Raw genomic sequence first — 23260 nt, forward strand, 5'->3', positions numbered from 1 at the left:
GTATATTTATGCTATCAAAACTATAATAAAAGCTTTCGAGGAGCACTTGAAAGCACCATAGACTGAGCTAATGAGGATCTGTAATAAGGAGAAAACGCCACCCCATGGCAGTTTAAAGAGTAACGACTTTTTTTTTTTATACAGTATGTTGGCTGTAATGAATGCCAAAACGGCAATATGGTACATATGTATAACGTTACCAGAATGTCACAAAAAAAATACAAATGGCGTGCAAGCTTATCAGAATCAGCGTTAAAGGCCAATTAGTGTTGTAAACAGTGATAAAATAGGACCATGCAAAAGTGCAAACGGTGCTGGACTAAATAAATAATTATTAATATAACAGGTTGCTTATATATCGGAGGTAGGTGGATATGTATATGTACAGTAGTGTATAGTTGACATAAGTTATGTGTATGTGTTTAACACTATAAAATATATAATTTACTGAAAGGTGCATGCTCTAGTACTGTATGTAACGTTAGCTTATCGTACTTACCAACGATTGCAAAAATCACAGAATTTCTATTGAGTGTGTTGATGTTGATTATCTCAGAATAATGAGATAGTATATCAAAATAATGACTTAGAATCTCCAAATAATTACTCAGGATCTCAAAAATAATAAGATAGTTTCTCAAAATAATGAGATAGTATCTCAAAATGACGACGAGAAACTCTCGAAATTATGAGATAGTATCTTAAATAATCAAAATAATGACTGAGTAGATATAAGCTCCCACAAAAATATTTCAAATTTTGCAGAATGTCATCCAAAAAATATAAATGGCGTGCAAGCTCATCCTGTTTAATAACGATTGAGTAACTCTTAGCATATTTATTTAGTGTGTTGATGTAAAATAATAATAAAACAGGGTTAGATAAACAGGGAAAACAGCCTTCATGGGGTTCCTACCCCCTCTCCCTTTCTCCAGTATCTGACAAAGCGACCGTCAGCCTCCTGGCGGCAGGACTCTCACGCTCACCAGGTTGATCCAGAGACTTCCAGCCGCGATTGGTGCCTCCGAGTCTGTCCGGCCCTGCTGTTGACTACAGAGGAATTTCACCTCTGGATCCGAGTTAAAACATTTACGGTACGTAGCTTCGCAAGGCGAAATGTATTCTTTAACATTTAAACACCTTTTTAAATGGAGCTTTAAAATGTGTTTACATTTTTGTTTGAATAGCTTCGGTGTGGTTGCTAAGAGGCCTCACTGACGTAGCGTCAGCGTAACGTCAAGCTAAGATGCTAGCATAGTGCATGGTAATGCTAGCTGCCTGGTTCGCTTACTATTTAACCAACATTAGAGGATTGCTTTGGTTTTAAAAACACACACAAGGTTGGTGTTGTAGCTAGCGTTTGACATGCGGAACTGGTGTTGTATTCATTAACGAGCACCCCTTTAGTTAATAACATGGTTAGCATTAACGTTACCGTCGTTTAGCCTGTGTTAACAGGTGGCTAGCTAGCTAAATGTATCGTTGGTTAGCTTGGAGGTAACGTTAGCGCTAGCTAATGCTATCCATTTGTCGTTTGAATTTATATAGGCAATAACAACGCCAGCGTAGGTATTGTTATTTTATGTTTACATGTTGTACCAGGTTTATCATTATTGCTGTAACGTTAGCTACCTAACGTGAACTATTATTGGCCTGTAACGTAAAGGTCTATAGCGGAATAACAGACAACTTGTCAATATTAGCTAGCTTAGCTAGTGGTAGCGTTAGCAATGACAAGACGTTAAATAAAGTGTCAGCTAATACAAGATTACTTTGTCAAATTTTGTATTTTACATTATGCCTTAGCTAAGTGAATCATGCACAAGTTGAAGGAGATAATGGGATTACATGTTTTACATTTTGTTCCTCGTATGTGACAAATTAAAAAAAGACTGATTGTTATAGATTGATATTCATTTAGGTACTCTTTAATGTGTTTAATAATCTTATTGTTCTACTCTACAGATAATGCCCACAATAAAACTACAGAGCTCTGATGGGGAAATCTTCGAGGTGGATGTTGAGATAGCCAAACAGTCTGTCACAATCAAGACCATGTTAGAAGGTATAGCTATCTAGTATCTTCTTGAATCAAAACAAACTTTTGAGTCCATTGTGTCACTTCAAGGCTGGTGTGATGTTATTTTTCTTTGCGCCATTTAAGTTAATTAAATAAATGCAAATTTTGGTAGATGTTACTGATTTTGATTTTTTTTTTTTCCTTTTATTTCCATGTCATGCACACAAATGCCCAACCCTCATGGGCAAAAATTTCACAAATGTATAGGTTTACACCATATATCAACAGACACATTTTTCTCTATACATGAGACATGAACATTTTGCTCCTTACCTCCTGAATATCACTAAGTGACCTGTTCTGGAAAATGAAGGAAAAATAGTTTGATTTAGAGTGACAATTTCAACTCATTAGCTGATGGCTGGCATTCATTGATTATTTGACAGATTTGGGAATGGATGATGAAGGAGATGATGACCCAGTTCCCCTCCCTAATGTGAACGCTGCCATCCTCAAGAAGGTACAGAACGCACTTCGTCACCACCAAGAACAAACGCAGACAAAGACACTAGACAAAGACAAACAATTTTAGTGTGGTGTTTAAACCCTTCTACTCCAGTTTGCAGTGCTGATTAATGCCATACATATTGACTGGTTTTAACTGTCATGCATTACCTCGGTTAAAATATGTGTGTGTGTATTTGTTTCCCTCAGGTGATTCAGTGGTGCACTCATCACAAAGATGATCCTCCTCCTCCTGAGGACGATGAGAACAAGGAGAAGAGGACAGATGACATTCCTGTATGGGATCAGGAGTTCCTCAAAGTGGACCAAGGCACCTTGTTTGAACTGATTCTGGTAAATGTAGTTTACATTACATTTACGTTACATAGACCTACATTTATTCTCCGGAGGTTGACGCTAATCTTAACTACAAGCATTACCATTACCATGCCAAACCACCAACCCTCACCTATACTTTAACCAAAATGTAAATTTGTTAACAGATTTTTATCTCCACAACACGCGCACATGCAGTCAGTAACACTACTGAAAACCTTTTTTGGTATTCTATAATTTGATTTCTCAAGACATTTGCTTTGATGCACATTATATAAAGTTGTCATTGCAAATATTCTCTATTGCTTTAGTACCTCTTTTTGTTTGTAACATTTCTGCGCAATGTGCGCATTTCTTTTCTTACCTCTCCTTTCCTGTGGTCTATTACATTCACTGCTGTAAAGTACGGAGTGATTTCATTTGGTTAACTGAGATACAAAAGATGCATAACCAGACAGAGCGCGTGAAAGGTAACCTAATCAGTTCCTGGGAGTGATTTGGAAATAGGTGTTGGGACAATCTGTGGGCTTCCAGGAAGTGAAACAGAAGTCAGAGTGCCGGAGTGCCTGACACTTGAGTTGATTACCCCCCAACCCCCCTCTCCGGCTGTTTGTATGTGTTTATATGCACGAAGCTAGTTGATGCTGAAGAGGGAAGGGGTGGTGACAAAGCAGCTTAGTGGGTGCTCCCATGCCAAATGAAAATGAATGCAAATTGACCTCCAAATGGTGTATGGGAGGTTCAACAGGTATTAAACACGCATATGTTGCATCTGGTCTTAATAAGTTAAGGGATGCAAGTCTATTGGAACACAGAGATGCTCAAAAGTCTCTGAGCTAGAGTCCAAGTCAAGTCTCTAGCTCAGAGACTTGAGACTTGACTTGGACTCTAGCTCAGAGTCCAAGTCAAGTCTCAAGTCTCTGAGCTAGAGTCCACATCATTTGCGTTCAGCGCTTTTTTTGTTTTGTTTGGGCCTTGTTGTCAGAAGTTTTTAAAGCCAAAGCTTCTGATGAACGCCACAGCAGCTGCCGGTGCGGTCAACATGTTTGTTGTCCCCTCTCACATGTGGCTGCGCGCAGCAGATGTGTTACGCGTTCCATCGGTAGGTTAATGGTTACGCAGGGAGGGGATAACATTCAGCTCATCAGACGTTTCCTAAAAATGATTGTTCACGAGTGTCGAGTCTGAAGTCTTATGAAGACAAGTCTCAAGTCAGTTTTTGATGTTTTGTTTATTGATCTCAGCCTCACTCAGAAGTAGAGCTGGGAGTTATGGTTGGAATCAATGTCACAATATTAGTAGATTGTTCTTCAAATCTAAACCTCTAGATAGAGAGGGTTGTCGATCATCGGTTGAGCGTGCGAGAGAGAGAGAGAGAGTGAGAGAGTGAATGACGGTGGATGCACTCAGAGCAGGCGATCGAAGTAGAGGAGAAATTAGACTTTACTGTCCCCCAGGGGCAGACAGCAACAGCACATAGTAACAGCATACAACAGTACACACTCAGGCACTTGCACTCAATAGTGAAGTTGTCAACTATTAGTAAGTGAACAGTTTGTCTATGAATAAACACTGCAGCCCACCGAAGTGAGCATCTACTAAAACAAAGGGTGCTTCCTGACCACGGTCTGGAAGCTGAAGCGGGAAAGTCATGTTGCGCTGATTTCCGTTCGATTAACATTTGAGGCTGTGGGCATGTTCACAATATGTCATGGGATGTAACCTAGGTCTGGTCTGTTTACAAAAGTAACCCTAATTACACAGTAACACTTGAGATGAGTCATACAGTACAAATTGTTGAATAGCACGATTATATTGTTGAATTTATTAAATTAAAGCAGTCCTCAATTATTTGTCTCAAACATACTGTAGATTAACCATGTCATATGATATGCTACTTCAGTACACTTTGAGAACATATTACTAGAACTACAGAAAATTGCAGATGAAATTTAATATCCATGAATTCCCATTATATACACTACAACTGACTATCCCTGTAACAATTTGGCCAAAATTTTGCACATTGACCAAACACGGTCCGGCCACATACTAGGTTTCCAGCCGGTCTAGTTTAAAAAAACAAAACAAAAAAAAAACCTTTTTGCAAGGTAAGACTTGCTAAATATTGCTACTACTTGTAGCTTCTGCTGGGCTTGCAGGAAGAGCTGGAGTTAGGTGGCCTTTGAACTTGCTGGAAACTCTTTACGCCTGGCTGAGATCTGATCACAACATCCACCTCCAGACGTGGTCTGACCGATCAATTTGTGCTCCGATCGCAATGCTTTCTGTGTGCGTTTACACCTTGAATCAATGTGTTTTTCCTTATCCAGATAAGAGACACGGATACAGACTACATGTTGATGCCAGGTGTAAATTGTATATTATCCAGTCGTCGTGACAGCAACACTAATGCAGCCTCTTGCTGTTTCTATTTAGCACTATTTACTGTGTAAACGCAACATGCTTTTAATTGTCGTCAGCATTAATCCTTGGCTTTTAGAAAAAATGACAGTAGTGAAAATCCCCAGCAGCTCCATGCATTGTAGTCCCTGAAATTAATCCGAAACAAAAACAGCCTTGGCTGGTTGTTGATATACCTATAAGAGTTAATTTTCCTTGAAATGCTAAGGTGTCTGTCAGTCCTTCCAGCCTTTTTCTTACTGCCACCCCATCCCCTAATCTTCTACATGTCACTGTTATTTCCTTTTTAGGCTGCCAACTATTTGGACATCAAAGGTCTGTTAGATGTCACCTGCAAGACGGTGGCCAACATGATTAAAGGCAAAACCCCAGAGGAGATCAGGAAGACTTTCAACATCAAAAATGATTTCACAGAGGAGGAAGAAGCCCAGGTAGTTATTTCACCCATCATCTGTCTGTTATGAGAAATGAATAGATTACTTTGGAGTGACGCTAAACCTAATTTTAAATTACCCAGTTTATTCTCTACAAGGGATCACAGCTTTGACAGTTGACCTGCCCTCCACGTATTTTCGGAAACTGATCCCGTTTGTCTCTCCTCACGTCCACAGGTACGCAAAGAGAACCAGTGGTGTGAAGAGAAGTAAAGGGGAAGATCCTGCCAACACTCCACACTGAAAAAGAATGGTCCCTGTTAACTGGTTGCACTGGCGTTGTTCATACTTGTCAATATTTACATTTAGTATATTAAGAGCCACACACACCCCCCCCCCCCATTTCTGTATACCAATAGCATGACCATTTTAACTTTCTTGTGTGTTGTCATTAATTTAAACAAAGCTCTTTTCTGTTTCCACACACATGGTGTGCATTCTCATAACAAATAGTTCTGGTTTCATGGCTTTGTACCCTTAAAGATTAGAAAATGTTTCCCTATTATTAATTGCTAAGGTTGTCTTTTTTACCAGACATGTTATGTTTTTCTTTTAGGGTAATTAATGAAATAAAATGGCTCTTTTGACAATGGAGATAAAAGAGTGAATATCTAATTTTTTGCTCTGCGGATGCATCTGTTCTGTGAAACCATGTTCAGAGAAGATAGGCAGGAAAAGTGAAGTTTAGGGTGGAAAGAAGTTTTTTTTTTTTGCGTAATGTCCTTTGGACTCAAAAGTACTTGTGTGTTGTCACACAGCATTGGGTAACTCATTCCTAATTCATGTTTTGAATTGGAAACTTTTGTCAGAGCTCAGATGCTGGCTTTTGGGACGATCAAACATTTGAAGGAGTAAATAAAACTCATAAAAAGGGTGGTGTCTGTCATTTGTGTGTTGAAGGTACCGGGGTGCAGAGGAACATTTTTAATTATTTTAAAAAAGTAATATGTCTCACTGAAATCATTCTTAAAATACTCTTGTTTTAACTACAGTAGACATGGACAATATATTCAAAACACTTTTAATACATCAAACAAAAACAAGGAATACGTTTTGAGGCGTTAAAAATACAAAGACATCTCCAAGATGCTCCCACTACTGATGTGAACATCCTCAAAATAAAACAAGCTATTTCTAGCACAAGAGCTCTCTCTGCTGGAGGAAAACAGGTTTGCTGTACAAAAGATCAGTTTACAGTTTGCCCACAGTATTGTAAGCTGAGTTTGAAGCTGGAAGCAGAACGGTAAATTAAAGCCTTTTTAATCAATTGTTACACTGAAGTTGGAACATGCACAGATTGAGAACACAAAATATTTGAACGCTGCGGCAGTAACACTCGACTGAAACAAAGTAAAATTCTGTACGAGGACAAACACAATGTATTGCTTTAAGAAATTGTAGAAACTAACTTTTTTTAGGTATTACACTTAATTTTTTTTTTTGTTTTTTTTTTTACATAAAACATATAAAAGTTTAATTATAATAGGGAATTCCAACATTTATAAAACTTTACAACACAATGCAACATAATAGTACCCATTTGGTCTCAGATTAGTTCATGGAGCTACAAAATGTTCAAAGGAAAACGGCCAAGAGGAAAACAAAAACCCCTCATCTTTGAGGGTTTCATCCAGCGAAACATCTGAAAAGTCACAAAAGATTTTTTTTTGGAGAAAACTACAAAAATGTAACAGCTGATCTAGTGAGAGACTGAAAGTGCCTAAAAGAAATAACGTAACTTGCAGTTGGGGAGACTCTTGTCATGTATGAGACTGGTTAGACATTTTTTTTTTTTACCTGCTGAAAATGTGTTTCTTTCTTTGTCTGAGGGCTGCACGCAGGTAGTTGTAAAAACATTTAGAAATGGAATGAAACGGAAGTTGTACTGTTGACAAAATGGCAGCTAAAAAAAATAAAAACTCTTTAAAGGCGAGGTTCCGCTGGTCAGGCTGGCTGGTTGTTGGTCTCTGCTCCCCTCTGGTTTGGTCTGAGTGATATTGGTGGATGTAAATCCCTACATTTGGAGAAAAGTGTATATGTAACAACACTGAAGAAGAGTCAGTGTTGATGTGGTTCATTTAACAAAGAGCTCATTTACAATACATTTTGTTTGATTGTCATGGAGGTCAAAGCACAGGGCCGGTTTAAGACAAAAAAAAAAAAAAAAAAAAAAGAGAAGCTTGGGAGTTTTACTTGTAAAATTGTTTCTCAGGAGGCAGAGCTGTCCTCGTGGCAAAACTAATTGCTTTAGTTGAGTTGAACTGCAGCAGATGGAGCCAAAGAACCACGGATCGTTAGGCTCCAGATTAATTCTACCTTCAGCGCAGGTATAGCTGGAACTCTTGGTGAATGGCGGGGGTTCTATCACCAATTCAGGGGCTGGATCCTCCCAAGGGTGTGGCTCCAAAAGCGGATCGTTCAGTGGACCACCTGACAGAGGCTTCTCTTCCAAAGGACACAGTAAAGCCTCACAGACTCCGCTACACTCACGTGTTCCTCGTCAACAATTAGGTTCGTGACCAGAAGTCACAAATTTACAGTAGGGTTACTGTATGGTTATTGGTTAGTACTAACCTTATTAACATGTGCAGGCTGGTAACAATTTACCAGCGATTGATGAACCATACATCTGCCAAATATTTCCAGACTTTCAGGCTGACAAGGGTTGCCTGAATGCTTGTTTAAATAATTGACCAATTGAAGGGGGCTTTGAGGAGGAATAGGCCTCATTGACCTGTTTATTTATGTGTTCTGTCTAGAAACACAGACTTTGGAGGATCCAGCCTCTGAACTGAGACACAGCTAGTATCGTACTCTGGGGCAATCGAGCAGGACGGATGCAGGCTGTCACCGGAGGGTGAAGGATGGCTCCCCTTTCCTCACTACACCACCCTGCCACACTCAGTCACTCCTAATTTAGTTTAAATCCCGCCAAAAAAAAAAGGACCGCAGGTTATGGATAATATGAGAATGATGGCAGGTGAGGAAGATGGACTTCATGGGGTCAGGGATGTGAGCGGACCAGAGTGATCACGGTGACTCTGTTAGCACTTTGAGAGAGAGTCCTGCGGCCTTGGCGGCCGACAGCGCCGTCGTCGAGCTGTGCGTCTGCTTGCCCGTCAGTTCCAGGTGTGTGTGGGCGTGTTTGGTTGCGGGCTGACGGAGGTCGCTGCGCTTGCCGGCAGACTGCTGCAGGGGTAAGCGCGTGTGTGAGCGTGTGTGTGCTGGCGGAGACAAGGGGAGGTGTGTTGATGGTGAGGTGGGTGGGGAGCAGCCCGGGGAGGGGGGGAGCTGGTGCTGGTAGAGACGGTGGCGGGCGGGGGACGGGGGAGAGTCTATAGCACTTAAATCTGAAGAAGTTGGGCTGGGGCAGCCTCCTCCTTGAAGGTAGCGAATGCACTTCTTTTTCCTCCTAGGGACAGTCAGAGAGAGTTATCTGTGAATAAAGTGTGGATGGTAAACGTCAGCGGGCTTTAATGAAGATGCATCATTCACACTGATGTCAATGAAAAGGGAGACATATAATGTCATAATGAACAACAGAAAAGTATTAGTGTCAGCCTACGTACATATGTAAATGAAGAGTTAATGTCCAAAACATCACAAATCCATATTAGGAAATATATTTTGGAAATTCTAGGCTCCTAATTATTTTCTAGTTAAAAATAAAAAAGGCTATCGTGTCAAATAAGTGGACCTCTAAGTCCCTGTCTTTTATGAGGAAAAAGTAACAACATAATTGCAATATTGGTGTCAATCTAAGGTAAAATATTAACCCTCCTGTTGTCCTGGGGTCAAATTTGACCCATTTTCAAAAAGTTTCCATATCAAAGATTTTGGGTTTCTTTCAACCAAATTGTCCCCAAAAAAATACCGTGGATGTTTTCCTACAACGCTCTTCACGAGTAATATAAATGATCAGTTCACTACTTTCATTGAATTTGGGTGTTTTATTCAATTTTATAGCATTTGAAGAAAACAATTGATAAAAGAACGTTGAAAAAAATGATAACATTTTTGGAATAATCTTCAAAAATGTGGCGCAAAAAAAATGAAAACGTCAACAAAAAAACCCCGCAGAAACAAACGGCAAAAGTGACAAAAAACTTGGACATAAAGGTGTGGAAAAAAAGAAGTTTTGATTTTAAATCTTGACCCAGAAAAACTAAAAGTTGCTTGGTCGACGGGAAGACAACACACACAAGGGTTAAAGATGGCATTACAGTAACATTTTGGGAAATTTGCTCATTTGCTTTCATGCCGTGAATTAGATGAGAAACTCTCATGTCTGTGCTAGATTTGTGTTACGGAAATAGAGCAAAGAGGCAGGCGCTTAGCTTAGCTTAGCATAATTACTGGAAGCAGCCAGGGAGAAACAGCTAGCCTGGCTCTCTGTCCAAAGTTCAAAATGACACCCATCAAAACCTCGGAAACTCACTCAGGTGTCACTTTAGTTTGATCTGTACACCAACAAACATGTAAAAGCAACAATGTCAGGTTTTTGGGGGAGTGACGTGCTGGAAGTAGTTCCTGGTGAACAACATTTGTGACTTCCTGGAGTTTTGTTGTGACCTTGAGGTTGCCAGGTGACCAGCAGAGATGCTGCACAGATGGATAAACGGTTGCTAGTAAATATAGCTTCACAAATTGTTTTTTTTTTTTTGTTTTTTTTTGGCATTTATGTCCATGTTTCAATTAAACAAAGAAGACAATAACAACATAGTTACTGAGAATTAAAGGTGTTAGGTGTATTTTTGAACTTTGGAGAGAATCAGGTTAGCTTTTCCCCCTTGCTCCCATTCTTCATGGTAAGCTGATTAATAAATAATGTATTATTTGAGAGCAGGCAATAGCACTTCAATTTATAATTACTTCTAATTTAATTACTACCAATTACGTCTGTACTATTAGTCTTAAACAATGAGCTCCTCTTAAAATAGGATAACAATATTGCATCTGTCTAAAAGGCAAACAGCAGTGATGTGCTGTGCTTTGTGAGGTGTTATACTTAAAAGCAGACTTGTGTTCCTCCGAGCGCAGCATCAAAGCAGTTAACAGGATCCCATGATCATTACCAGAATATGAAATGAGTCACCAGGTTTAACCGCAAGGAAAGGCGCTAGGCCATATTTAGAGGGAGAGAGAGAGAGAGAGAGAGAGAGAGGGAGAGAGGGAGGAAGAGTGCAATAGAAAGTGATTTCTAAATGTCAGAGTTCACCATCAAACGGAGCCTGTTACCACATCGTATGAATGGAGAGAGTTGAAAGCAGATGGGCATGAGAACAGCGTCAAAATGCAAAGCTGCAGGGAGTGTGTGTGTGTTGAGCTGTGGTGATAAGGATTTGCTCTAACCACATTCACCCCCCTTTGTTCTATCAAACCGAAACGCACGCACGCACACACACACACACACACACACACACACACACACTTCGATTTCCATGACGTGATGGTGGGGAAGACGGCGGGGTTGCTACAGCGCTGTGGTGGTAGAAACTTTTCTGCAGAACTACACAGATTCCTGACTCCTGCAGTGAAGCCATCGACTGGCGTCTACTGTAAAATCCTGCTGTGACTAAAACAGAGGAGGTGATGGGCCTGCTTCTGATTTCTATTGTGCTATTACGGTTTCTGTCTTATTACAGAGAAACTGAGGTCAGGAAACAACACTGGGATCAATGTAGCTGTTGTAGTGAATAAACCTTGGGTAAGTTTGGATGGACAGCTCGGGCAGATAAATAACACCCTGTGTTGCCAGGTGTAACTGATTATACTAAACTTTCTAAAGCAAGTTTCCTGTTTTTGTTTTATAACTATTAAAAAATATTATTTTTTTGCTAATGATTATGTAAGGGATACTACCCAACAAGTTATAAGTTCCTTTATTACAATGACAGAACTCTAGACTTGGCTCGAATTTACAAGTTGCAATAACAAGTTTGACATTTTTCCTTGTAGGAACGTCTGACCTTTGGACATTTTACGGCACAAACTTACTAAATTCATAAATATGTCACGTTAGAAGTTCAATTCTGTGATGAAAAGTGTAAAAAAACGATCAGTGAGGAAGCAGAGAAAGATTCCCTCTGATATCACTCCACTGTTCTTGTTTTGAGTACCAGAGTGGTATTCCCCTTTAACCACATTAACTTTACAGGGCCTGTATAATGCAACGCAGCTCAGAGCCCAAACCACCTCTGACCTCTAGACGAGACATCACAGGGACAAACATTTAAATAAATGAGGGTTAAGTGTTTGTTTTCACCTGTGATGCCTCGCCTAAAGTCAAAGCAATACGTTTTTTGGACCTGACAATATTACGGATCCTGGAACTGTAAACCTCACAATAAACTATGGTTTATTTACTAAATTTAATGTGGAGCCTAATGCTACTTACTTCAAGTGATATGATTATAATGCAAGAGTGGTTTTTGGGATGTTCTGATACTTTTTTTCAACAGTGAAAATTAGTATTTAGCATTTCTTAGCATTTATTTTACTACTATGCAACTACAACTACGTATCCATGATTATAATGCTTCAATTTGCAGAGCAGCAAGTTAGTGACAGACAGCATGCAGAGATCAGGCTGGATTTCAGCTGGACAAACATTCTTTGAAGGCGGAGCTCGTCTTGAGGCAGACATAATCTCATTGGTTGAGTTAATCGTCAGTGGGTGGAGCTTGGTGACTTAAGTAGTAACTAAAGACTAATGAAAAGGTTGAAGGGTGAGAGAGGAAGAAATTAAAAGGATAATGCCTTGTGAACTTGATCAGAATGAGGAGATTATTACCACCTCCAGAGCAGCTCCGCCTTTGAGAAACGTTAGAACTACTATGACTCTATCAGAGGAAAGTGATGCACTGATGGACAGATGGTTCAATGGGAGGAAAGATGAGGTTTGTTTGTTTGTTGGACGACAGCAGTGCAATGCTACGGAGTGGGTAGGGGTGGATGTTTGGTACACACCTGCAAGGACCGCACCAGTCCGTTTGTTGGTTGAGGCCGAAGCGAGCCCGGCATTTCTTAGGAGAGCCCGGGTCTGAGCACAATGCACAGCATGCACAAAACAAAGGGAGGAAAAGTAAAAATAGAGAGCAGAAAAAGAAGAAGACGAGGAAAAGGGGTTAGAGAGGGCGAGGACAGAGGGAGGAGAGATAAAGCCAGACAAAGAGTAGAAAAATAAAGAAAGAGACATAAACGCATGTCAGGGCAGGAAAAAAGCACCAACAGGGCTGTCCGTTCAAAGTCAAACTGTTAGTAGCCGGTTACAGCACAGCAAAAACATTGACGGCCACCAGAATAACCACACAACTTAGTTAAACAAAACAGTCAGACGTCCTGGAAACAGGCTGTTAGGACGTACAGAGAGAGACAGAGAGAAGGCAGCCGTGCTGTGACACTCTGTTAGTACAGGATTTTAAAAAGGTTTTCACTTTCTGGCAAAGAAGCAGTCATAAACTGCTTTATCTCAGAAGGTCAGCACTCCTAAAATCCAGAAATACACTTTACTACTGCGCCGCTTGAGGCTGACGTTGGGCCTGATATTAAAATATTGAAAAAAAAACTATTGTGCCCTGCCTAGGGACTGCAGATGTAAATTAGCCTAAGGCTAACTCTGGTACAATGCATCAAATGGCAACATTTATGTTAAAAATTGTACATGGTCCCTAACAAATAAAATATATATAAATAAATAAATAAAAATAATATCTATCTATCTATCTATCTATCTATTCAGAGTTTTTTTGATGAAAATCTGAGTTAATGTATACATTTTTCATCAGCTGTAACTTTTAAAATGGAGCATAGCTTTAGTTCAGGAGGCACTACACTTGCGATACACTCACGCTTGCAATGTTATTTGCATCATTCATGCTTCACCCTCAGCTCCTCATTCATCCCCTGCTCTGCTACTAATGTCTATCAACATCCATATTGTTCTACCAATCTCCTACATGAAATACCAGAGTTGCCAGCAGGACATTTAAGATTTCTATAATTTAGCTTTGGAACGTCTATACATTTCTCAGTTAATGCTAGTTACTACTACAGAGTTAGCATGAGCTTGACAGTAAGTGATCTACTAGGGACATGTGGAGGACTGTTTCAATTGATTGTGATTGGTTTAGATGAGAGATAGGAAAATATTTTTGATTGCCTTAATATGGTGTGGGAAAATACTTTGTCAGACATTTTAAACTTGGAACAGCTAAAAACAGGACATAAAGTGATGTACACCGGGGATTAAAATGTTTATAATTCAGGTTACATGGAAAGCAGAGTGGGTGGGTGGTTTGACGTTAGAGACACATCCTGCCTCAAAGATACCAAGATGTTGTGCTACGGATCGCCAACGCAAGTTCAAGCTCAACTGAGTTCTGTCAAACACTGTACAGTTGACAATGGCCATTTTATCATGGTATATGTCTGACAGGAGATAGGCAATTTATTTACACGTTTACCTGTATTGGAGTCCTGCAGCTTCTCCCTTTTTCTCCTCTTCTTTTTGCCCTGTGGGAGAAAGAACAAAACAAAATCCCCCCAATTAAATGAGACTAGCTGTTGAAATGACTTAATAACTATGAATTCACCATCAGCAGACTTTTGACTGAAGCTGATGAATCCAGTTCTTTTGGTTTGTATTGTTTTTGTAAAGATAATGGGACTGCTGCGCAAGAGTGCAGCTGTCCCCTCCTATCTCTAGGATTTTGTCTGAAAAAGGCTTCCATAAAGAACTTCTGGATTCCTCTTTTACCGGTTAGCTTAATATGTTTGTTTACCACCCTCGAGGGCAATCCCTCTTGGAGAGTGATATTGACAGTGAGTGTTTATGTTGAAATATAGTCACAAAACTGTATTCTTTTATCAACAGCAATCTGCACCATATGAACAAAATCGTATGTGACATGTATATCAATTTTAAATGAAAAAGGGCAAAGTTAAAAGCAGCAACCAGCAACCAGGTCAGGCAACCATATTTAATGCTCTACAAAAGCAAGAAAAAGAGCAAGAAAGATAAAAAAAAAGAAAAAAAGAAAATATGATGCATCACTAATGTCATTGTAAACTCAATTTCATGCAAAACCTGATGTGTCGTCGCCAAAAAGTAATCGATTGGCACTCAACATATCGGTTTAAAAAAGGCTTTTAACGATTTGCAGATCACCTCAGATCCAAAAAATCTTGTTGTTTCCATATTTGTATTAATTTGCATTATATCCACTCTGATTGTAATGTGTGACTGTTGAGGTAAACATCAGAGTTGTTCACGCAGATCCGGTGATGGTGAAGTGAGGCCTCATATTTGGCTGAGATGAAGGATGTGGGTACAGAGATCTACCGCCTACGCTTCGATGTCTGCCCCCCTCGGCTCGCTGTCAGCATTGTATATGTGGTTACAACAACTCCTCTTGCAACTGCACCTTTCTGAAGCTTTATGTCTGTGGGTGTATGTGTGTGTGTGTCCCTGTGTGTGCATGTACGTGTGTAGTTTTTTTTTTTTTTTTTGGACTCGGAGGAGAAACCCTCCACAGCTTCGGGAACTTTGTTTCCTGGTTTACGAGTAGGTCCAGTGACTGCTTTTTTTTTTTTGTAAACCTCAGACAATATTTTAAGCGCAGCCGAGAAGCCCTGAGTGCTTGCATGTATCTGTCGTCATTACACAAGTTGTTCGTTTCTATGCATACAGTATGAGCTTATCAGACTCTCTTGCCCTGTGCCTAATAGGAACATTTTAGATACATAATTTGTTTTTGGTTTCTTTACACTTGTGACTTTGTGATGAAACGGGGCAACAATAATTCCACCTTACAGGTGCAGAATGATTGGTTGATTGATCACATTCTTGTCATTACAAATGATTGGAAAAGGTTTGACTTGGTGACATACAGTACAAAGTTACCTGCCCAATTCCCTATAGTTTAATACTGTAAAAACAAGCACTGTCCCTGTCATTTAGCCACCATATGTGGGTGATGTTTACATATACAGTAGTACTTAGTCATGACATTTGTCCATAGGAACTAACCAAACAGCATCCACTGTGTTATGCCTTAATGAGCTGCTTAGAAAATGCTCAAAGCTCCATGCATACAGCAATAGCTCTTACACCTATGATCACAGTTTACTAGAGCTCTGGTTTATAATGTATTCAGAACATCATGAGGAGACAAAGAGAAGTAACTCTCTACGGGTAGGGTCAGGGCTTTTATTTTGAAATATCTGCTCAATCAGCTGGCATCGCGTTGTGCTGCTCTGTCTGCTGCAGCTATAAAATGAGATAAGCACCAAATGAAGAATGACATTAGAACTGAATCAGTGTGCATGTTTGTGACATGAAGCACTCGTTCAGATGTTATAGAACGTGTTATAAACCACAGCCCAAATAAAGTGTCACCATAACTCGTGTGCCATGCCTGCCCGTCTACAGAGTTCAGCTCAGTCAGGTAAAGAGAAACAAGACAGTACAGCAGAGAGAAGCGTAAACAGGTTTCCACTCTGATAGGAATCTAACGTCACTGAAAAGCAGCCTTAGTTACAACCAAAGCCTTTACCTCACCTGATTATGACACATTTTCCTCATCGTTTTCTGGTAGGAAATATTTATACATTACAGGATTTACCTATAATAATTATTTGACAAGCAAATGACTACTTAATATAAAAATCACGACTAAGTGCAGTGTCAAAAGGTTGTGTTTTTGTATAACCATAACGTATTTAGCTTTACTAACAAAAATGAAGGTGCTGTATTTTTTAAATAGATGCCCAAAAATAAAACTAAAGCAGCGAGGCCAGCCATGCGGCCCTGCTCTCTGTTAGTTGAGCAAAACGGGTTGATTTATACCTCTGTGTGATTCAGTGTTTTACAGTTTACTTGACTAGTAGTCATAACCATGGCAACGTGCAAGACTTGGTGAAATGTAGTCAAAACTGACCAATCAGATCTGCTTTTGCAGCTTACGTGTTGTTTGTAAGGCTGATGTGTGTGAGTCATTAAGATTTTTGGAAGGTGCATGCAAACTTTGCACAGGAATACCCACAACCCCTTTCATGCAGCTCTTCACATACTCATATTTTCCCACCACAGAGGCATAAATCCACCATAAGACGTGTCCCTACCCAATCAGCTTTACTCTTTTCCCCTGCGACCCCGCTAAGGCCCGCCTCCTGCAAGAGTTCAACAGCAAACTGACAGATCAGAGGCACACAGCAGCCCAGATACAGCACATCCCCAAAACATTAGACTACAACACATGCACCACACAGGTTTGACTTCCTCTCGTATTCTGGGGGGCCTATTTAATCATTTCATGCTATAAAAGTCTGTCGTTATGTTTTATGACTTTTGACTGACAGGCCTGGGAGCCAATAATCATGCAGGTTGTTGAGACAGTAGCCAGTAAAGGAAGTAAGTTGATCCATTTCTTCAGCTTTGAGGTGAGAACAATAAATATGATCAAACCCAGTTCAACAAGTTCTGGTTCATTACATTGATCCTGTTCTTTTTTTTTTTAAATTTTGGTTTTATTTACAGGGAATCAAACCAGATAGAAAGAAGTCAAGTGGCTGCACTGGCTCCTTCTGTTTGTTGCATTTTTTTCATTTTTTATTATATAATTGGCTTAAAAGCAGCTTTCTGCTTCCAGGAACTGCTAAATGTCAATCAAACTCAGCCTTTTTATAGGCAATTTTCTTTGATATATATTAAAAGATTCTGAAATTCAACTTTTAATAAAAGAATCCAGGTGAAAATCTGATTTTAAAAAACACATTGTAGTTTAACAATTGAATGCATCATTTTAATTACTTTGAGGGAAAATTATGTTTAAATATAATACAAGTACAACTGATCCTGTTTACAATCTAATATCTTTACATTCATAATAATTACAAAAGCACACTTTTTAGTAAGTCATGTTTGTAAAGTAATGTAACAACATATTAGATTATTAAAAACACTATTACACTATTCTTACCACATTTCTAGTTTCTACAAGGTCAGTTGTAACCATAGCAACCAAATGACTTCTTCACATTAGAGATGGTCCCCTCTACAGCCCAGGTATAGAAATCATGCCTTTTCCATAACAAAGTAAGAGTGCCTTTCTCGACTTTAATACTTTTACATCCCCATGATTATGTTTTTTTTTCTCCTGATCTGCTCTTAAAAATCAGCTCAGAAAAGTTGTATGGAGTATGGATGAAGAGGAAAAAAGATGAGGAGTAAGACGAGAAGTACTTACGTAATTGTCTCTGGCAGACCAGGTCGGGTAGAGTTGCATGTGGAGTTGTCTCTCTTTCCTCGCCAACTCGTAGTACTTGGCCTGTTCCTCCCGGGTCAGTGCATGCCACTGGACACACGGACACACAAAAACAAGAGAGAAACTGTTAGTGTTTTGATCTAATTATCACACATTAGGTACTTCACGATACTGTGTACTGTACAGTCTTTGGTGGGTGTGGCTCCTGTTTGGGTGAATCAACTCCTAAATGAAAAGTCATCATGCTTTATTATAATTTTCCTTTTTTAATATTTATATTCTGGAGCCATTAGAGAGGATAGAAAGCCATAGAAAAAAGGTGAAAACATAAATTTATCCTAAATCTAAAGCTATGAACACTGCACTTTTTGGCCTTCTGATTGAACGTTTTGATCACCATCATTATAATACTAATAATAATAACTATTTGTTTATATATAAATAATAAATAAATAAAGAATATGATGTACTCCATGAGATATAAAGTTAAAGCCAGTTTAAAAAGGTGTGTTTTAAGCTGACATTTCAAAGAAAATACCGAAGTAGCGGTGCGGATTGTAAGCAGTAATTTGTTTCACAGTTCAGGTGCCATGACAGCAAGGTGCCGGTTGCAAATCTAGACTTCTGCTGGTGGAAAAAGCTCTTCTCACAATTCTCACAGTTCCTAAGTGGACGATACGGCATGATCTGCATCTGAACTGTACGAATGCTATAACATACTTCACTTTCTTATCACTCCTCAGGATCCCAGTACCACCAGTCAGTGTTGTTATAATCTCAGTAGCACTATGTGAGGGGAACAGAGTTCACGTTACCAAAGTCCTCTCATGTGCCTCATGTGTGAAATTACAAACTGACCTGGAAACAGGATTAGTCTGTGTTTAGTTTGTGTGTGTGTGTGTGTGTGTGTGTGTGTGTGAATCCCTCACCCGTCGTCCCAGAATCTGGTTGATGGCGGCGCTCTCTTTTAATGTGCACTCTGCGATGACCTTCGCCCTCATCTCCTTCATGTAGAGCATGAAGGCGTTCAGGGGTTTCTTGATGACCGGCTTCTTGGGCTCCTTCTCCCGCTTGGCCTCCATATGCGGCTTCCTGAGGGGGGAGAGGAAGAGAGTGGCAGGAAGAGGAGGAGGAGGAGGTAAGGATGGATAAAGGAATTTAAGCAAAGATGGAGAGAGAATCAGAGCCTGTTTTTTTTTCTCTTTAGGTTTGTCAATTTGTGTATACAAGGATTTAGACTTGGTGAGTTGCTCATATACAATATGTTACATGAAACACAACAGACATACATACTACACACAATACAAATTTAAAGCAAAGGTTTGACATTCTAAGAAATACTCATATTCACTTTCTTTTTGAGGGTTAGTTCAGAAGCTTGGTAGCACTCTCATGTCTGTGCGTTACATATGAAACAAAGCCAGGAGAAGAGATATATAATGTGTTAATTAGTGAGCTTTAGAGATGCTGGTAGGTGGATTGGACAGAGCTTGGCTAGCAGTTACCCTCCGTTTCCAGTCTTTGTGCCAAGCTAAGCGTCTCCTGGCTGTAGCTTCATATCTAATAAACAGAGTGATATCGTTTGGCTCATTTAACTCTTGGCAAGAAAGCAAATATGCATATTTCCCAAAATGTCGAACTATTCTTTTAGGGGAAAATGTATGTGCCCTACAGCTGAAATGATCAGAATTCCTCATTTTTTGCACAATTTTAATTCCTATGAATGTCCTAATATATCCAATAACTGAAATTGTTTCTTTCCACCCCATCTAGTCAAGAATTAAAATCTCAGACAATACTTGCGTTCATCAGCATGAAAACAGTAACATGAACTGTGAGTCAGGTAAAGATTGAAATATATTAAATACTGCAACAAAATAGTATTAAGTTCCAGTCTCCTATAATTATTAAAACGCTGCAAGCAAAATGCATTAAGAGTAGTGATAAACAGAGCATAAATTAGTACAAAAATATACAAACTAAAAAGCTACAGGAAAATTAAGAGAGGAGGATATGATGAACGGTGATGAATAGAGGAGTGTGATAGAGAAGGGGGAACACTGAGGAAAAATGACCTGAAAACAAAGCAAGCGTGGTATGAAGTGCAGGCAATACTTACACATACATGCCCCTGTCATACTGATCGTGCTCTTGTTTTCCTGTAGGGGGCACTATGGCTGGGTGGGGGATCCCTGTAGGATGCATGCCTGATGGGCCTAGCATCAGAGAGTGAGGGAACCTGGTGGAGGTGAAAGAGAAAGGTGGAGGAAGAGATAGATGGACGAGAGACAGAGTGACATAAATAAGGTTTGGTTAGTTCAGAGAAATGCTTTGGGTCAGGGGCAGAGAGAACAGTGAGCAACAAAGCAAGAGCGTCAGTTTTGGTAAGCAATGAGCTTGAAAGCGTGAAAAGGTTGATCATTTAGGTGCCGAATTTCATTTACTGAACATAGGATTCCTGCTGTGTGAACAGATATGTTGATTGACTGAAATGGAAACTCTTTAAAAAGCTAAAACAATAAAACACCACAACTGGTGGATGGTGTTGATGTTGAGCACAGCTGTGTGATTTGGTTCTTTAAATGTATTCAGCAAAGATGTAAGCATTTGTCACCACTAGAGGGCGGCCTAGCATTACAGAGTAAGAGGTTGGGAGACAAGGAACATACTCCTTCACATCTCAAATGTCTTCATTTGTAAGTGCACTGACTGAATTCCGACCCCATACACATCTTATAATAGTCAATTCATATTTTCACCATCCAAATCACATTGTTTGTTTTTAACCTGCATGCAGTAACTGCTGGGGTTGTTTACGGCACCTGACAAATTCAGTTCTAGCAGCAGAAATGTATAAATAACAAGATGCATAAATAAACACTGTTTACTGCTCAGAAATAGTGAATTCAGAGGATACATTTCCCCTCTGAGTTGTGGTGCAATATTGATGATTAATGATCACAAGAAAAAAAAAATTGTTTTGGTGTGATTGACCATTTTCTAATATTTTTTATTCTTAAATTTATACTGGCTTTTAGTTTGTTGTGATTTGCTAACAATTAGACATTCACTGTGGAAATACCCACCTATGTGACAAGAGGTCTAAAACAAACTATGTGAAAGACCTTTGGTTGCTGTGGGTCCGAGGCCTTGTGTACGAGACCCAGCAGACAACCTGACGAACTGGCGAAAGCGCTGTGGCGAGAAAGACTCGCTGCAAAGCACATCTTACAAGATCGTTCAGGATCAAATGTGTCAAGTTAGAGTCGCAGCTTAAGCAAATGCACACACACAAAAAAAAAAAAACATCCGGCTGAACAATATGAAGACATTGTAGCTCTGTCAAACTCACAGTGGGGACACAAGGCTTGCAGTCTAATTTTTTATTGTTCCTGTGTGTGTCCTTGAAAAACAAAAATGCCTGCAGCATGGGACGGCATAACAGGATCTCACACAACATTTGCTTTAAAAAAAAAATGCAATAGCAAGAAAAAAGCAGTTCATGTTCTGATGGTACTTAATAGTGTGTGTGTGTGTGTGTGTGTGTGTGTGTGTGTGTGTGTGTGTGTGTGTGTGTGTGTGTGAGTGAGTGAGTGTGTGTGTGTGTGTGTGTGTGTGCGTGCGTGCGTGTCAGCCGTTTGTATTCTGCAGCAGCGACTAGCTTGGCTCAGCTCAGTTTGCCTAGACTGGACTCGTCCTGTTTACAGCACACTGGCTCCAATAGGACTTTTACAGCAGTTGCCCAATGAAAGCTGACAGGAGATGAACATTGCGAATGGAAAACTCCTGCTCAGGCATTTTTAATGTGCTGTAAACAGGAGTTTAAGATGCAGAGCAATGCTTGTTGTTTTTCCTATTACTTTCTTGGCTCGGTCTGGCTTGGTCCGACCAGCAGGCTACGATACCTGGAGTAGGAGGCGGCGCTGGAGAGGTTGGAGGAGTAGGGCTGCCTGAATCCACAGGGGGACAGGGCAGGATAGACTGGCTGGCTCTGCCTGCCACGGCACAGCAGAGGGGGAGAGACAGCAACAGTTGATGCCTTTTAGCTTTACAGGTAAAGCTTTACTGTGATACAGAGGCATTGTTTTGGGGAATTTTACACGTGCATATTGTCGTGCAATTCATCATCTTTGTTTGCATTTTGAAAACATTTCTTCTCAGTTTGAATGTGGATTCTCAGAAAGCTGGACTGGTTAAATTTCTTTACATTTCGGTCTTATTTTTTTGTCCTGTAATTTATATATCTATCTATTCCTTTGGACAATGGATCTGGATCTTATGGTTTAATGCTTCTTTGCATCTATGGAAGTATCCATTGTAGAAGCTCTTGTGGTGCACGGTGATCCCCCCTGGAGAGTCTGGATCAGCACGGTTGACAGCAGTGTGTCAATACTTGGCTTACTGGGAACAGAAACACACACACTCACACACCACGGGAGGTCGAGGGTGGGGATTGGATGTAAGCAAGAGCCTTTGATATGTAGAAAACCGCACTTCTGCCTCCTGAGAGCCCATCCCCCCCCCCCCCAACTGATTCATTCTTATGTTTCAACATATGCACACACACACACACACACACACTCCAATCCACATCTAGCATTTCAACCACCTTTACAATCATTATCACCACCACACACACACGTCCTCTCTCTCATCCTGACTGGTCACACACTACAACCCAGGTCACGTGTTACTCAGATTAAGACTCAAACTAACTAGCTTTTAATTTCAACAGGCACACACCAGACATACGTCCATCAGTCCATCAATCAGTTGGCCCACCAGACCTCATATACCAGACCTCATATACACCATCATACACACACATCAAACAGCAGCTCCTGAGTGATGGGTGACGCCACGCTCAAACAGAAAAATACCTCCCGTGTGACAGGCATGGCTGGACAGAGGTATGCTGGGAATGAAATGAAAAACTAGGCGACCTGCTCCATTGTGCTGGCTGCTGCGCCTTGTGCATTTACTTCGTTACCCTTTGACTACAAGTGACAAAGTAATTACATTCCTACAAAGCAATTCAGTCAAAGATAATGAGTTTGAAAATGTCAGTGAATGACTGCAGAGGGGAATTGTTTTCATGCTTACACTAACTATTTGATCTGACACTAAAGGCCTCAAAAAGACCTCGGACTGCTCTCCTGCTCTACAATTTTACTGCCTTGAAGTACAAAAATATCATAAAATGTGAAATAAAATAAAGCCATAACATTCTGGATTTATTTCCTTACTTTCTGGCTGTTGCTCGCCATTTTAGGCAC

The 23260-nt window shown here is 40.0% G+C and overlaps 2 protein-coding genes across 18 annotated transcripts in view; one reads left to right on the forward strand and one right to left on the reverse strand.

The window, feature by feature from the left end:
- Positions 1 to 812: 812 nt before the first annotated feature.
- Positions 813 to 6312, forward strand: skp1 (S-phase kinase-associated protein 1). Of its 3 annotated transcripts, XR_004106442.2 has the most exons (7): positions 813 to 1094; positions 1966 to 2065; positions 2467 to 2540; positions 2735 to 2878; positions 5575 to 5715; positions 5896 to 6003; positions 6068 to 6312. XR_004106442.2 is itself a non-coding variant. In XM_031307977.2 (6 exons), the coding sequence occupies exons 2-6, from the start codon at positions 1969 to 1971 to the stop codon at positions 5929 to 5931; spliced, it is 492 nt and encodes a 163-aa protein (XP_031163837.1). In that variant the 5' UTR covers positions 925 to 1094; positions 1966 to 1968; the 3' UTR covers positions 5932 to 6308. The 3 variants fall into 3 exon arrangements, 2 of the variants coding, with proteins under 2 accessions (XP_031163837.1, XP_031163838.1); XM_031307977.2 differs by having other exon boundaries at positions 925 to 1094; positions 5896 to 6308; XM_031307978.2 differs by lacking the exon at positions 813 to 1094 and adding an exon at positions 1192 to 1340 and having other exon boundaries at positions 5896 to 6308.
- Positions 6313 to 6723: 411 nt separating this feature from the next.
- The window catches only part of tcf7 (transcription factor 7), an 81463-nt gene continuing 64926 nt past the window's right edge, over positions 6724 to 23260 (reverse strand). The window contains exons 6-13 of one of the 15 annotated variants that reach the window (XM_031307964.2): positions 21845 to 21979; positions 20104 to 20223; positions 18914 to 19076; positions 17967 to 18074; positions 16843 to 16890; positions 14184 to 14223; positions 12688 to 12760; positions 6724 to 9130 (exon numbers count right to left, since the gene is read on the reverse strand). In XM_031307964.2, the coding sequence (XP_031163824.1) occupies positions 8749 to 9130; positions 12688 to 12760; positions 14184 to 14223; positions 16843 to 16890; positions 17967 to 18074; positions 18914 to 19076; positions 20104 to 20223; positions 21845 to 21979 (1069 nt within the window). In that variant the 3' untranslated portion in view covers positions 6724 to 8748. Of the gene's footprint in view, positions 9155 to 12687; positions 12761 to 14183; positions 14233 to 16842; positions 16891 to 17966; positions 18075 to 18913; positions 19077 to 20103; positions 20224 to 21844; positions 21980 to 23260 lie in introns of all 15 variants that reach the window. The other 14 variants (XM_031307963.2, XM_031307965.2, XM_031307972.2 and 11 more) reach the window with 14 other exon arrangements.

This window comes from Sander lucioperca, chromosome 13, assembly GCF_008315115.2.
Source record: "Sander lucioperca isolate FBNREF2018 chromosome 13, SLUC_FBN_1.2, whole genome shotgun sequence".
Lineage (NCBI taxonomy): Eukaryota > Metazoa > Chordata > Actinopteri > Perciformes > Percidae > Sander > Sander lucioperca.

Coding starts and splice junctions, on each gene's coding strand:
- skp1 (XM_031307977.2), top strand. CDS start 1,969: ATGCCCACAATAAAACTACAGAGCTCTGATGGGGAAATCTTCGAGGTG. Junction 2,541..2,734: donor ACGCTGCCATCCTCAAGAAG/GTACAGAACGCA, acceptor TGTTTCCCTCAG/GTGATTCAGTGGTGCACTCA. Junction 5,716..5,895: donor CAGAGGAGGAAGAAGCCCAG/GTAGTTATTTCA, acceptor TCACGTCCACAG/GTACGCAAAGAGAACCAGTG.